This window comes from Poeciliopsis prolifica, unplaced genomic scaffold (genome assembly GCF_027474105.1).
Source record: "Poeciliopsis prolifica strain line A6 unplaced genomic scaffold, Auburn_PproV2 SCAFFOLD008, whole genome shotgun sequence".
NCBI classification, from domain to species: domain Eukaryota; kingdom Metazoa; phylum Chordata; class Actinopteri; order Cyprinodontiformes; family Poeciliidae; genus Poeciliopsis; species Poeciliopsis prolifica.
The window spans coordinates 3,167,501-3,181,789 of record NW_026562383.1 but is presented as its reverse complement, the minus strand read 5'-3'; the positions used below and the strand labels follow the sequence as shown (position 1 = coordinate 3,181,789).

Here is a 14,289-nt window from a genome sequence, read left to right as displayed (position 1 = left end):
TTTCTCAGGCTAGACTGTCCACATTCATTGCAGTGCTAATGGCAGAGTCTTAATTTCTCTTCAGGTCACCTTTAATTGGGTTATTAGAAACAAATTAGATCACAGTGGTGTAGCAAGCTTTTTAAAAGCTTGCTATGTCCAAGTGTATTCTCTTGTATTTTTTTTAATCTTGCAGTTTTACTGTGTCATTTCTGTCACTTCATGGTGTATTTTGACGTGTTTTTTTTTCCTGAGGATCAGGAACAAGCTCTCAACACCACAAATTACATAGACATATGCGCTCACATCAGTTTCACCTCACACGCTGATGGGTCACACAAAGACGCCACATAAGTGATTTATTTAAAGAAAATTTTAGCAAAACTGCATAAAAAGTGGAGGTGTTAAAACACCCACATGTGTTTAGATGTTTTAAGCACATTAGCATTATTAAAAGCAAGAATTAAAGAAATATCAATGTTTTCTCTGGTTGTTTCCATGAAAGAACGTGGTTCCTTTGACCAATCAAAGAGATGGAGCTGAGGTAGCATTTGCTTCTTTGAGAGAAAAATTTTATTTTTCTTCTCATTTTTCACAAAAATGATAAATAAATCCCAGAGGAAGAGATGTTTCTATGAAAAATTTACACATTAGCACTGGAGCTAATTACATGGAAAATACCCTCTGTCATTGGTTTTCCACCAAGAATTTAAACATCACTGTTTGGGATTCTTGCTTTCCTAAGGTTGAATCCTAAACAGTGTGACTACAAGGAAGGTGAAGAATATCGTCTTGACTGAAGCTTGAAATGTTTAATGTTTTGGGTAAGTTCTCGATAAGTGGTCTCTTTGAGGTTCGGAGAACTCCCCGGGTTACCTATTATAAAACTCGAACCTGGCTACACGGCCTTACTTTATTGAGCGTTTTCTGTTTTTTTTCCTTTTTCAGTTTGTAAGCTGAGCAGGTGTTCATGGTCTCAGATGGCAAGAACACACAGTGACCTGAAGGACCTTTTCCTGAAATATTTATAGTTCTCAAAAATGAAGGATTACATCTGTCTTTGCAGGGGATTACAGGACCTCTGATCATTTACCTCATTGAAAGATCACTTTACCTTTACTGTGACAGATTTCCATTTAGCATATTTTCAAAATATTAATCATTGTTAAAGTAATTCTCTCTCTCGTGAAAAACATTGAAATACATCCATCTTCTACAGCATTATCATCCCCTACATTTAATTTTAACTAAGAAATCCCATGTGAGGTCATTTCTTTTATCTTACAAAGTCTTCAGTGTCACACCTACTGGCACTTCTATGAATTGGCATGAAAATAAATGAAGCGTTTTTTAACTAGCACTTTCTAAGAATTTGTCAGTGTGGAGGAATTTTTAAATAATTAAGATGTTTTCTTGGGTTACAAATACAAAGCGACCTAGATGCTCATTTTTATTACACGGTTTTTACAACGGTGAAAAACAGGAGAACATATTATTCAGGTGAAGCAGATGTGTGTTAGGCTGCATAAATCTAGATAGAAAGTACCTTCTTGTTTAAATTTGCCCATATATACAGTCAACAATATAAGTGAAGAGGATGGCATAAAATGGAAATCAAAGCTTGCTACAGGAAAATAATGTTTTCTATTAAAAGCAGTTTTAGCTACATTTATTTACTTTTTAAACTTTATCCTTCTACTTTGTGTGCAAGACAGGAAGGCATACTCTTCTCCAAGAAGGCCATTACTATAATGAACATAATGTGGCAACTCTCCAAATTTAGAGGGCAGCAATTTGACTAAGTGGGTGTGGGAGATGAAGCCCTAACCAGTCTGAGAAAGTAATATCTTAGCTTCTATAATGTAAACTACTATAATGTCTAAGCAATCCGTCTTGTCTGCTAAACTGTAATGAAGATTGGGCGGAAGGGTCAATATTAGTTGAGAGTGAAAGTCCAAACACAGAAAGAGGAAGTCACAAACAAACCTTGAAAACTAAACTGAACACTTTTGGTTAAATGTTATATGTTGTCACCTTCCTAAAATAATGACCTATGTCATTTTTTTCCAGTAGATGATTTGGGTTAAAAAAAAAGAAAAAAAACATCACTTTTGGCGATAAAGGACAAGTCATTATTTTTGGAAAGTGACAATATTCAACCTTAATTTTATATATTTAAAATGTCACAATGTATAATTACAGTCAATTCAGAAATACATTCTATTTCCATGTCTTTTTCTTACATGAGAAACTTGGTCACCTTGATTTTTCTAAACATCTAAAATTCTTTGAGGTTAGATGGGTTTGAGTAAGATTTTCCAGGATGCTGTATATTATGCTATATTTTGTGGTAATGCAGTTTTTTAAACATTAGAAATGTATCTATTTGGAAATTTGTTTTTGATGCTACTCTGTCAAAAACAAATTTGCTAAGCAAACTGTTTATTGTAGAGGAGGGGTGCCCAAAGTCGGTTCTCGAGTGCCAGTATCCTGCATGTTTTAATTCTCTCCTTGGTGGTACTAACAACCTTCTCAGCATGTCAGTATTCTCCTAAGGCCTCTAGCGAGCCATCATTTGATCCAGGTGCGTTAAACCAGGGAGAGAACTATAACCCGCAGGATGCCGACCTTCAAGGACCTACTTTGGACACCCCTTCTGTAGAGTCTGTTCAGTTCCTTCTTATTGCAAAGATCCTCCTCAATCTCAATGTAAACAGTAGCAAAGTTCCTTGTCAAACATTTTAACAATATATTGTATGACATATGTGATGGTTCTTTTCATTAATACTTTAAAACCGAATTCAAATCCACATACATAACCTGCAGATCCACCTACTTATTTTTCGGAGAGAGGGGTTTATGGGTTATTAAATGCAGAAATTGAACTGAGAATTGGATTGCAATAAAATGAAAACAAACAGCTATCGACTACATGTAGAAAATCTTTTCGACGTGTCGTATGATATGGAATTATTGAAGAAACGAGTTGAATTTAAGGCTTGAACAATTCCTCCAAACGTCTTCCACCTGCTTTGGCTCAACTGTTCATATTATTAACCATCAACAGTTTTAGATCCTAAATAAAACTAAATACCTGTATGATTTTTCTTTTGATATCTTAGCTATTATGCTAGCCTACTAGAAATAGTTAGCTGTCTACATCAGCCAGGAGGAAGCAGCTGTAACATTACATAGAGCTGTGTGTTTTGGAGGCTGAGAGCAAAGTTCTTTAGCTTCCAGCAGATAAACGATCTTTTGCAATTAAACAGCTTCATTTGCAGTAGCAGTAAAGGTCTTACTGCGACATGAACCACAAGGCAGGGCCCGCCAGGCATGGCTGATGTGGGTGGAAATCAGATGGGGTCAATAGGGACATGGAAAACATTGATACGTTTCTGTCACATTGATTAGTCACTCATGTCTGCCTTGTGGTCATTTTCCGCCGGCTCTGGTTGTTCTGTTATTGATGAGAGTACAGTCACTGCCTCCAGAGCTGGCTGACCAATGACAGAAGATTGACCTCAGGCAACACAGACCATGCAGCTTAAGATGCAGCTCTCTCATCACTGAGGTTGTGTGATTGTTATAGTGAGAAAATGGCATGTCTTGTGAAAATGTTTTCCTATTTTTTTTTCATCCGTGGTTATAGCTTTTTTGTTAGTTTTCTATTAGAGGGTCATGGCAACCTTTCAATGCTGGCAATTTAAAATTGACCGTGTCTGAATCAGCACTGACTGCAGATAATTCTGTGGGATGCCTGAATATCCGTTTCAAACTGTGTGGCTTTGTCGTTTGAAGACTTCCTGCTGTTGTACAGATTTTCATTCTTCATATTTTCTGTCTCTGATTCTAAATATTGTATATTGTAATTTAAAAAAAGCTTTTTTTCCCTAATCTCTTCCACGCCTTTTCTCTCTACCTTAGTTTTTTTTTTTACAGAGTTCTCACTTAGACAACTTTCTTCTGAAAGCTGAACCCCCTGATTGCTTGCTTCATTGCAGATTTCACTCATTAGCACCACTTTAGATTTCCCTGGCATTTCAGATGTTCGCATCGGATTGAGAGATTCCCTCTGCACTGAGGGGTGATGCCTCATCCTTCTGTGTCCTTTTAATTCCTACAAACTTACTTCAACACTTCCAGATAGTAGATCTTAAATACTCTGTAGACACTCTACTTTAATTAGAGTGGGATACACAAGAATTAGGGATGATAACCCTGCTCAGCCTTACTTTTTAATGAGCGCACACAATCAGGGCACTGCTGATGTATGTGTTTGTGTTTTTTACCTGGCTGGTCTCAGCTCCCTAACATTATGTGCAGGAAAGCATCTATTACAATTTTGTAATGATTTGACCTGGAGATATAGATTCAACTTATTCTGATCATTTTGTAAGATAAAAGAAGGGCGCTGGGAAGAGTAGCTGTGCCACACAATTGGAAGGTTTTGGGTTCTATTCCAGCATCTTCCCTGCCACATTTTAAGGCTCTTAGTCCCAAGTTGCCGACAGATTTATGTGTCAGTCTATGAATGTGTGTGGGTTTGTTTGTTATTATGGACTGCAGAACAAATGACTTAAGTGGTTATTTAATGAATTCAGTCCATTAACCTAAATAAGATGTATGAGAAAGTTTAAAGCTGCAGTATGTAATTTTTATGAGTGTATTTTTAACAATTTTGTTTTTTAAAAGTCATATGTCATTGCAGCATGGTAAGAGACAGATAATCTGAAAAAAATTAGTTCCTCTTCTTCTCCCAGTGCTACTTAGAAACAACCAATCAGAACATGGAGGAGGGTCTTCGCTTTGTCAATCAAGCTTATGTGCAGACTGCTCATCCCTTCGACCTGTGTCCCCGTTGCTCTCTGCTGCTTCTTCCTGTTAGCCTACCATGAATCCAAAAGCTAGTTAGTCATTACCACATTGAACAGCAAATACACAAGTGTGATTGACAGCGCTAAGACCCTCCTCCTGGCTCTGATTGGTTGCTTTGTTCTGGGAGTGACACACATAACACCAGTCTTAAAGTCCCTACACTGGCTCCCTGTGGCTCAAATAATAGACTTTAAAATACTATTGTTAGTCTACAAATCACTGAACAGCTTGGCACCACAATACACTAAGGTTGTATAAACCTTCCAGGCCCTTCAAGTTCTGGCTCTTGTCTGCTGTGCATCCAGAACCAGAACCAAACAAGGAGAAGCAGCATTCAGCATCTAGGCACCACAAATCTGGAACAAACTTCCAAAAAATTGTAAAACAGCTGAAACACAGACTTCCCTTAAATCTCACCTAAAAACCCACCTGTTTAGAGTTGTATTTGAAAAGTAATCAGTTTGAATTTAATGATGGAACTTGACAGGATGACATGTTTTGATTGTTGATTCCATGTTGAATGACTTTGTGTTTTTGAGTTTATGATGTAAAGCACATTGAAAAGCCTCGCTGCTGAAACGTGCTATACAAATGAAATTTGATTGATTGATTGATTGATTGATTGATTGATATGAATTGTGCTTTATAAATACACTTGGCCTTGCCTTATAACTTTAAATATCCACATATACACAGATTTTGTAACCTTGTGTGTGTCTTCTTTTCTCTGTCTCCCATTTGCAGTCCTGCTGAAGCTTTTCAAAGCTGGACAGAGAAGAGGTGACAAAGTGAATCTGGTTAAGAATCCCCCAAGATGAAGAAAAGCAGAAGTGCTCATGGAGTCGCACCCGGCGAGGTAAGTCCCAAATTTTCCAGCCGTTCATCTGATTTTCTGTCCTTGTATTTGTTGTATTTATGGGGTTTTTTTCCCATTTGAATTTCTTCCTTTCACCTTTCACCCACTGATGACATACTTTCTGAAAACGCTACTCACCCCAACCCACCCGCTTTGCTCCTGAGCAAAAAGACACAATGTGGTGTAGCAGAAAAACACAGCGGCATTGCGGCACAACGTGTCCAGAAGGTGGTTTGTGACTCATTAACAGATGACTGTACTATTCACAACAGACCGTTATTCAGCAGGACACGCTGCAGAGAGGGACAGAAGAGTGCGTGTGTGTGTACACAGTCATATTTTCGGATGTTATGTTTGGGTATAAGCAATTGCACAGTATTCATACTTCTAAATAAGCCAGAGCATAATAAGAGGAAAGACAGTGCTCTGCAGGAAACATTCAGAGCATAGACTGATTGAAAGTATGGATAAAAGGAAAAAAGGACAAAAAATGGGATGGAGAGGGCCATCTGTTTCTCCTCTACATCACTGGTGTTTATTACTGGGCAGGAAAGCCAGATCGTTTATTTTGACATCCTCCAAATGGAGCCTAGAGGACAGGCCAGGCCCTGATGATGAAAGAGTCCCTGCTGCGACTGGCCTCCCTCTGCTCCTCTGGCCACTCATACCACAGCATATATTAATCAATATTTAACATAGAGAAAACAATGAACTCTTGTTTTTGTTTTACACCCAAAAGAAATGTGAAGAAATCAAAGATATCAAAATGAGGTTGAACTGGCTGAATTATCCTAATTTTCAGAAAGTGATTGATAATTGATGATCCTGGAAAGGATGGTGACATAAATGTAAAGATCCAAAGGGTTTTGCTAACCTCACATAGCAAGGTCAGGTTAGACTAAAGGACATACATAAGCACCGCTTTAGGGGCAATATTATGTGTAGTCCAGGCACATAGTGCCATTTTATAGCACAATTAAGTAACTATATTAACTTAAGTTACAAAAATGCTATATGTATCAAATATGACTTAAAGGAAATTTGCTTTGAAATTGGACTTCTGTCTCTTTAAAAACTCCTGCTCTTCCTGAAACTCTGTCTTCAGGAAGTCGTCACAATGTTTCTTCCTCCATAAACCCTTTCACAACTTTTTCACCAGAGTTTCTGAGAAGTAGCTCCTGTAATGTGCTCAGCAGGCGAGCAGTTCCAACAGGTGTTTGCTAATTGCTGCTGGCTAGTCTGAAGGAGCTGCGTGAGGGAGTCGCAAAAGGAGGCTTGATATTTGAGGCAGAAACTCTGAAGCATTGAAACTGCAGCTCAGGGGAGGAGCTGAGCCTCGAAGGAGCTGGGTCCGCTTTGCATAGCTGAGTGCTATGCAACATGCCATGAAGATTAAAGGATTTCTCAGATATCTATGAAAGAATCAAGACAACACAACACTTTTGATGAGGGAATAACGTTCTAACATTCTGTAAAGCTCAAAAAAAGTTTCATTTGGACAATACAGTCTCTTTAAAATTGGGCAATTAAAAATCCTTCTAAGCCATAGTGACAGATCGGTTTATAAAGCGTGCACTTTTAAAAATCTTTGGCAAACCTTCACACCAGAAACAATTTGTTATAAGTTACTCTCCTTTCAACAGATCATCCCTTCATTACATAATCCACCCATTAATAAACAAGTAAATAATGAATTAGCAACTGTAGTTCTGATGCATAGAATAATCACAGGAATCCTTAATTCATGCATAATTAGGGGTGGAAACCAGGTCTCAAATGATGATGAAAATATTTCTCATTGTTTTCCTCAAGGAACGCTATTTATTTATTCATTTACAGTTAACTTGAACAAGCACTGAAATTGTAGCTTGCCCCTCCTTAAGTTGAGTGCATCATTAAACCTCGGTATGTAACTTCATTTGAATGTAAATCAGCAGCCTTCATTACTAGAGTTATTTACACAAACTGAGACCATCTAGCAGCATTTTTCTTTCTTTTCTACATCAAACAAAATTCTTGAATTTTCATCTTCCACCTTTCACTGAGATTCTATGTCTTGAATCTTTAAAATATGAGTTCAGTAATCACCAGAGAGTTCAGTCACCGCGCAGAGTGGGTCTGTTACATGCTGTCACACACCTACCTCAAAAAGCTTTCCTGGAAGCGACCCAGAGAAGAGCAGACTTTTTTTTTTCTGTGCCAAGAAACCCTTTTTATTATCAGAGTAGAGCAGTTCCAACTTCCTGCAAGGTTCATTGTTTCCCCTCATTTAAACAGCCTTTTATAACACTTACTGCAGATTTAAGCTTTTTACTGCAACATAACTGATGCATGATCTCGTATGTCAGACAGAACTGTTCACTGGGAGTAAATTTTACAATGCAACTTGTACAGAGGAGATCATAGCGCATTCAAATCTCATGTCTTGAAGTCTGATATTGGTATTAAATAGCTAAAATTATTTAGTAGTCAAACATCAAAAGTCCTGAATTATTGACAAGGGACGGCTGCCTTTAATATTCCTTTGACAGGAGGCTGGGATCAGTGGTTAGAGTAGTCGTGTTCTGTCAGGCTGCATCTTCAGTGATTCTCTGCTGCAGGCACAATATATCTGGGATAGACGGGGGCAATAAATCAGACAAATTACTTTCCCTGGAAAGAGCAAGAGAGTCAACCGAGCTGTCCTTACTGCCAATCAGCCTGGAAAAACCATCAGAGTTTGTTTATTTTATCAGAGACTTTTGCTCTTATTGTCAGGTCTCTGTTTTGCATTTAACAGTCTTATTGATTTATGGCTTTGTGCATCCCTGGTAGTGACTTTTGTTTAGAAGGAGCTTTCAATCTTTGATTGAACTTTTTTAAAACAAAGGATCTTTTGGGTGCTATGGTAACATAAAAAATGACATGTTAAAACCATTCTTGCTTAAAAAATGTAGTGACAGAGGCACCAATCTGAACACCAAGGATGATGTTGAGGTTACAAGAATAGGTGGAATGTACTTTTAGTTGCATTTTGGGAAATACTAAGAATGCCCTTGTTTTTTTTTTGTCTGTGTTTTTTTACAAAGCTTTTACAAAGTGTTTCTGATATTCAGTGGCTGGTGTAGAATATACCACTCCACAATTGAGTGTTTGATTTATATATTTCTCCAATATTAATAAATTTCCAGAACAGCATTGAAAATGGTACTTTTTGTGTTTTCAGAGACAAATTAAAGGTTTCACTACCTGATCTACACAACCTTCCCTCGTTGTTGAATTTAACCACATAGCCTGGCTCCAGGTAATTTAAATTTTCAAAAAATGTATCAAATGGAATTTAAACTCTTACAAAAACTGAAACAGGCCTTTTAGTTTAGCGCTAATGGAAAGCTAGGTAGCAGGTGCTAACTTTACCATCGTAAGTGGTAATGATTAGCTGTACAAGATATTAGTATACGACAAACAAGTCTTTCATACCTTGGCTTTCTCTCAGTCCCCACTACCTTTTCTACCTGATAAATTGTTTAAAAGTGAGAAGATGTCATTTTATAAAGCAAATATTGTCAACTGGCCAAATTAGTAATCTGTATTACTGTATGGCCTAATGATCGAAGAGGAAAACAAGGATTGAATTGTGTAACAGAACAAAACTAAATACAATTCACAATAAAATGAGGAATTTCACAGAATTTGTTTTTTTGTAGGCAACCAGCATAAAGTGTACAGTAGTTACTGTTGCTACCTGGTGAGTCGGGGCTGTGCTGTCCAGACAGACAGAAAAAAAAACATTCAGCAATGGCAAGGAAAACCTCACTGAACCTGAACACTGATGTCCTCCTAAAGAATAAATAAATCAATTTAGCAGAAGATTTAAGGCTACGGATTGGGAGAAAACGCACTTTGTTGGCTCCTAGTTTGACTGGAGGCGCAGGAATATGGAATTGAGCATGAGTGCTAAACGCAAAAACACTCATAGTGCAAGTTAGGAAATAAGAATGAACAAAGTGTACTATCCTGCTACTTTTAGGTTCACTTCTTCACCAACACTCTTAGGCTTGGACTTCTTAACCCTGTTCAAAGTCAATGTTTCTTACTTCATCTTTGGAAAAAAATAAAGATATGAAATATTGTGGTTGGCATAGTTTAGGGAACCAATTTTCCCTAAACTGGAGCAGTACATTAAAGAGACACCTTTTTATTTTTTCTAAATATTTGTCTCTGTCATGTAGAACAGATACTTTGGCTTTAGTCACTGGACAGTGACTAAAGCAGGAAACAGTAACAATGTTCACCACAGTAATGATGAGATTTGTTCTGTTATTTTACCCCACTTTAAGCCACTCAGTTTTCAGCCATACACCTGGCATTGATTTGAAAACTTTAATACAACATCTTACTGGAACTGATTTGAAAAACCCTAATCCTAAATGACCGAAGGCAATAAGAGGGAGAAAAGACGTGCAACATCCATAAAGTTAAATAATTCTGAGACCTGGCCAGACCGTCATCTTTTTACTCTCACTTCCTGTCAGATTCAGTCTCTTGCCCACTCATCCTCTTCGTCCACTCGCTTTCACCCCACACACACTGACAACAGACAATTTGTTGCCTGCCTCGTCCACGAGGAATTCCTCCCCCACCCCCTTACCGCTTTGTCGTCATGAAGCCTCCACTCTTCCCTCCCTCATTTGAAACCTTTTGGCATGTTTCATTTCCTCTTGCATGTGGTGAACATAAAGTGGAAGGAAATGAGCTATGCCAGCCCACTCCTGTTCCTCCCAGTTCTTTGGCTTGTTTACAGCCCCGTCGTTCCAGCCCGGCCCTTTGGACTTCTTTCTTAAACGCTCGCATTAACCGCACGATTTATATCCAGGACAGCTTCATAAACATGTCAATTGCCAGTTCAGGTGTCAAGTGGATGAAACAAGTCGTTATTCTTCTCCGAGCTGAAAAGTGATAAAAAATAAGTGTTGCTTCTGCTGTGTACAGAGCAGGCAGATTGTCTCGTTACTGACTAACTAATTTCTCTTCTTTGAGTCTCTCAAAAGATTTTATTTGTTCTCTTAAACATTTGTCCATTCTTCCCCAAAACTTTCTGTGATGCTTACCTTTTGTGTTTACTTTTCTTATGTGTCCATGAACTTGCGATGTAGTAATGGCAACTATCAACACAAATTCACTCGTTGTTCGCTAATTGTTCATGGACTTGCTTTTATCGTCAGTTATTGCAACTTTTCTGCAAATCTGACTTGGACATTTTCTGTATTTTCTTTTTTTCTGACCCATCACTGCAAAACCTGGCTGAATTTTGACCAATTTACCTAAACCCCATTCTAATTTAACCCCCTGTTTTATGTCGCCTCTTAAAAGCCATGTCTGACTCTGCAATATCTACAGTAACTCTTTTAAGAATTTTGAATTATTATGACCTATGATGTTTAATTTCTCTTAGGGCTCTATGAAATATTTTTGAATACTTGCAAGTACTTGGAAGTATTATTTGCACTTTAAACATTAACTGTCTCTTTTTTGAGAAGGTAATAGGCAACAATAACATATTTCTTTTGTAAGGTCATGTTATGGCAAAAATAAAGCTTAAAAATATTCAGAACTTTTAACACAGCTTTTCAAAAAAAGTACCATTAAATTAGTAATTTTAGGCTGCAACAATCGCAAAAGTACATCGCAACATCATGAAATGCCTGTTATTTATTATTCTAATATTCTCTATTATTCTTATATCACATCCTATCAGTGTTTTAATTCTCTTGTCCTACATGTACAAATGTGATACCTGTATTTCAAGGACATATTACATTTTAACTTCCTTTTAATAATGTTAATCCCAATATTACTGAGTTTTCCTCTATATTGAACAAAAGGTAAAAGCTATAAAAAAACTTCTCCTTCTTTAGGAAAATGCAGATCCTCTTGTGGGACAATATGCCACTGGCAGCACTCTCAGCGTGGAGGTGTGCAAAGTGCACCGGCGCTTTTCTGGTAACCTACAGCTGCCTCCATTGTCCTGGCGACAGGCAGAAAAGGAGAGGGACCGGTGCAGGCCGCTGACGCCAGAAGAAGATCCCATGACCCGAACAAGACCCACAAGTTTGCCCATCGCCTCCCTGCCACGCATCGACATCACACAGGCCGACCCTGACAGGTGAGGCACCAGCAGCTCCATGCTGCACTGCTTCTGACGCGGCAGCCATAGGAAATTATGTGTTTCCATTGATCATACGACTGCACTATTTGACGTTTGAAAAATACATTTGCTGAATGAAAATGAGACAATTTCGAGAAAAAAAACCTCCTGGTTTCCGATAAAAAAAAAAAAAGTTTTGCCGCTAGGATGAGGTGTTTTTTCTGTGGTCGTATTGAAATTGGTTCATTTCGCAAAACTGTGCATCACACATGAGACAACAACTGTGCAACAACCTGATGTTATCATTGGACTGCAGGAAGTAGTTGGTGAATGACAGGACAGCATGTTTTTTCATGACTAATTGTGTGAAAAAATATGTCATGTGATTTTGATTGTTTCTTATTTAATGGAGTCAATGCAATTGCAAAATTGTGTTTTATTTCAACATGTATGTTGAAAGAGTTTTGTGAACAGTGGTAATGGAAACACAGCTTGAGATTCCTCCTCTTGTTATCCCTAATACGCCAGATCACTCTAACACGCCACCTAGCGGTAGCTTCTGTAGGGAGGCTATGAGGACAAACACATCACCTTTCCTCCTCTTCTGCTCAAATATTCGTCACAAATTTTTTGTAAATTTAAAATTCATGATTCTATTTCTTTATTCTTGTCTTAAGACTTTAAAACAAATCAACAATAAGCATAATCTTGTTTTATAGTGAAAGATCACAGGGTTTTGCAACATTTTCATAAAAACAAAGCAACCCAGCAGTGCAAAGAAATTATAAATGTCTGTCTTTAATGCACAGTAGTGGAAGATGTTATTCAGTACAGGAAGTTGATGTGAAAGAGCTTTTTTAAATTATTATTGCTGAAATGCACTTAGCTAGATGGATCCTTTGTTCTTTGAATTGCTACTTTAAACGATGCAGTGAATATTTCCCTGCAAAGTCACCCAGTGACCCTTTCATTTGCTCCTTTCATCTTTCTGCTGCTCATATTCAATGTCCCACATCAAATGGTCAAATTATCTACAGCTGATCTGCACTGTGGGTGCAACTTGGTGTCTTTCTTTCAAATAGGTTTCTGAACTATTACAAGAAATCAGACTTTTTGATGTTTTCTTACTCTTGGTATAATAAATTATTTTGTTGATAAATTTGATTTTGATTGCTGACATAATGATTTGGTATGAAATTGTCTCTGAAATTGTTCATTCTGAGTAGATCGCTTACTTGCAAACTTATTTACCACCTTATTTACCAACTCCAAATTTTCTGAAGACTAATTTCATCAATAAAATCCCAATTTCTGAGAGATTTTTTGTTTTAGCTGAGTTGTATTTCAGAGATAAACTATACTCAGACAAAAAACAGTCTTTTGACTTGGACTTGAACAATCTTTATCTCAGGCTATCAAGGATGAAGTCACAAGGTAAGTAGGTCAGAGATAGCAGCTCTGACAAAGATGTGAATATTCCCAGTGAAAGGGTGCGTTTGATTTATTACCCAGCGAGATTTGTGGGCCGTAAGGTGTTAATGATTCATAAAAACGCTGTTCACATTGGCTGTGACTTCATCGTATTTCTCTGAAGCTGAACGCTGCATTAAACAGCAGTTCAGAACAACCCTGCCACATTTTGAATTAAACCTTTACAGCTCTATATAGCAATGAAACAGACTTTGAATTTTGCTAAATTAAAAAAAAAAATTTCACATCATTTTCTGAAGGCTTGGTCCTCAAACTGAAAGCAAACACAGTGGTATTTAGCGCCTCCTCATGTTTGTTGCTTCAGTTGATAAGGTAAAGTGTGTAAAACCTTGGGCAACCCTTTCCTAATTAGTTGATAAACCAGGAAAGACAATTTGCACAACAACTCATGCCAACTTGTTAAAAATTTGTTAAAAAAAAAAAAAGAAATCCAAGACCGACTTCACACCTGACACTAACATGAGTCATGAATGATCTGTTCGCCTCCCTAAAGCGCCAAACACTCAGTCATCGATGAGTTAATGAGATGCACCCATTTAATTTATTATTTACACAAATAACAACAACAACAACCAATCGTACTGCAGCAACTCAAAGGGATCTAGATGTGATAAAGATGATTTGTTGAAGTTCATAGAAAAGTAATTCAAGGGATTTTATCATGGTTATTGGTGCCCTAGCAGCAGAGGAGAAATTGTTACTAAGTACATTAACAGGTAGTTTTGATATGTCCCCTTGTCATCTTAATTATTTTCAAATTCTTAAATATTGTTTATTTTATACCATTAAAAAAATAATAATACAATCAGATGATTTAGGTCTTTGAGTTTTACATAAAGTAAAACATTTTGCAAAGAAAAATAAATCTTTTGGACCACACCTACAAATGTCTGCCTACTGCTCAGTAGGTAGACATTTGAAGTTTGACTGCTGATAATCTAGGTCAGAAATCAACAGTTCT

The 14,289-nt window shown here is 37.4% G+C and overlaps 1 protein-coding gene across 2 annotated transcripts in view; it reads left to right on the top strand.

The window, feature by feature from the left end:
- Positions 1 to 14,289, top strand: part of LOC129361987 (cAMP-specific 3',5'-cyclic phosphodiesterase 4B-like) — a 62,180-nt gene that overhangs the window by 11,688 nt on the left and 36,203 nt on the right. For both annotated transcript variants that reach the window (XM_055033269.1, XM_055033270.1), the window contains 2 exons: positions 5,599 to 5,710; positions 11,608 to 11,855. In XM_055033269.1, the coding sequence (XP_054889244.1) occupies positions 5,669 to 5,710; positions 11,608 to 11,855 (290 nt within the window). In that variant the 5' untranslated portion in view covers positions 5,599 to 5,668. The remainder of the gene's footprint in view (positions 1 to 5,598; positions 5,711 to 11,607; positions 11,856 to 14,289) is intronic.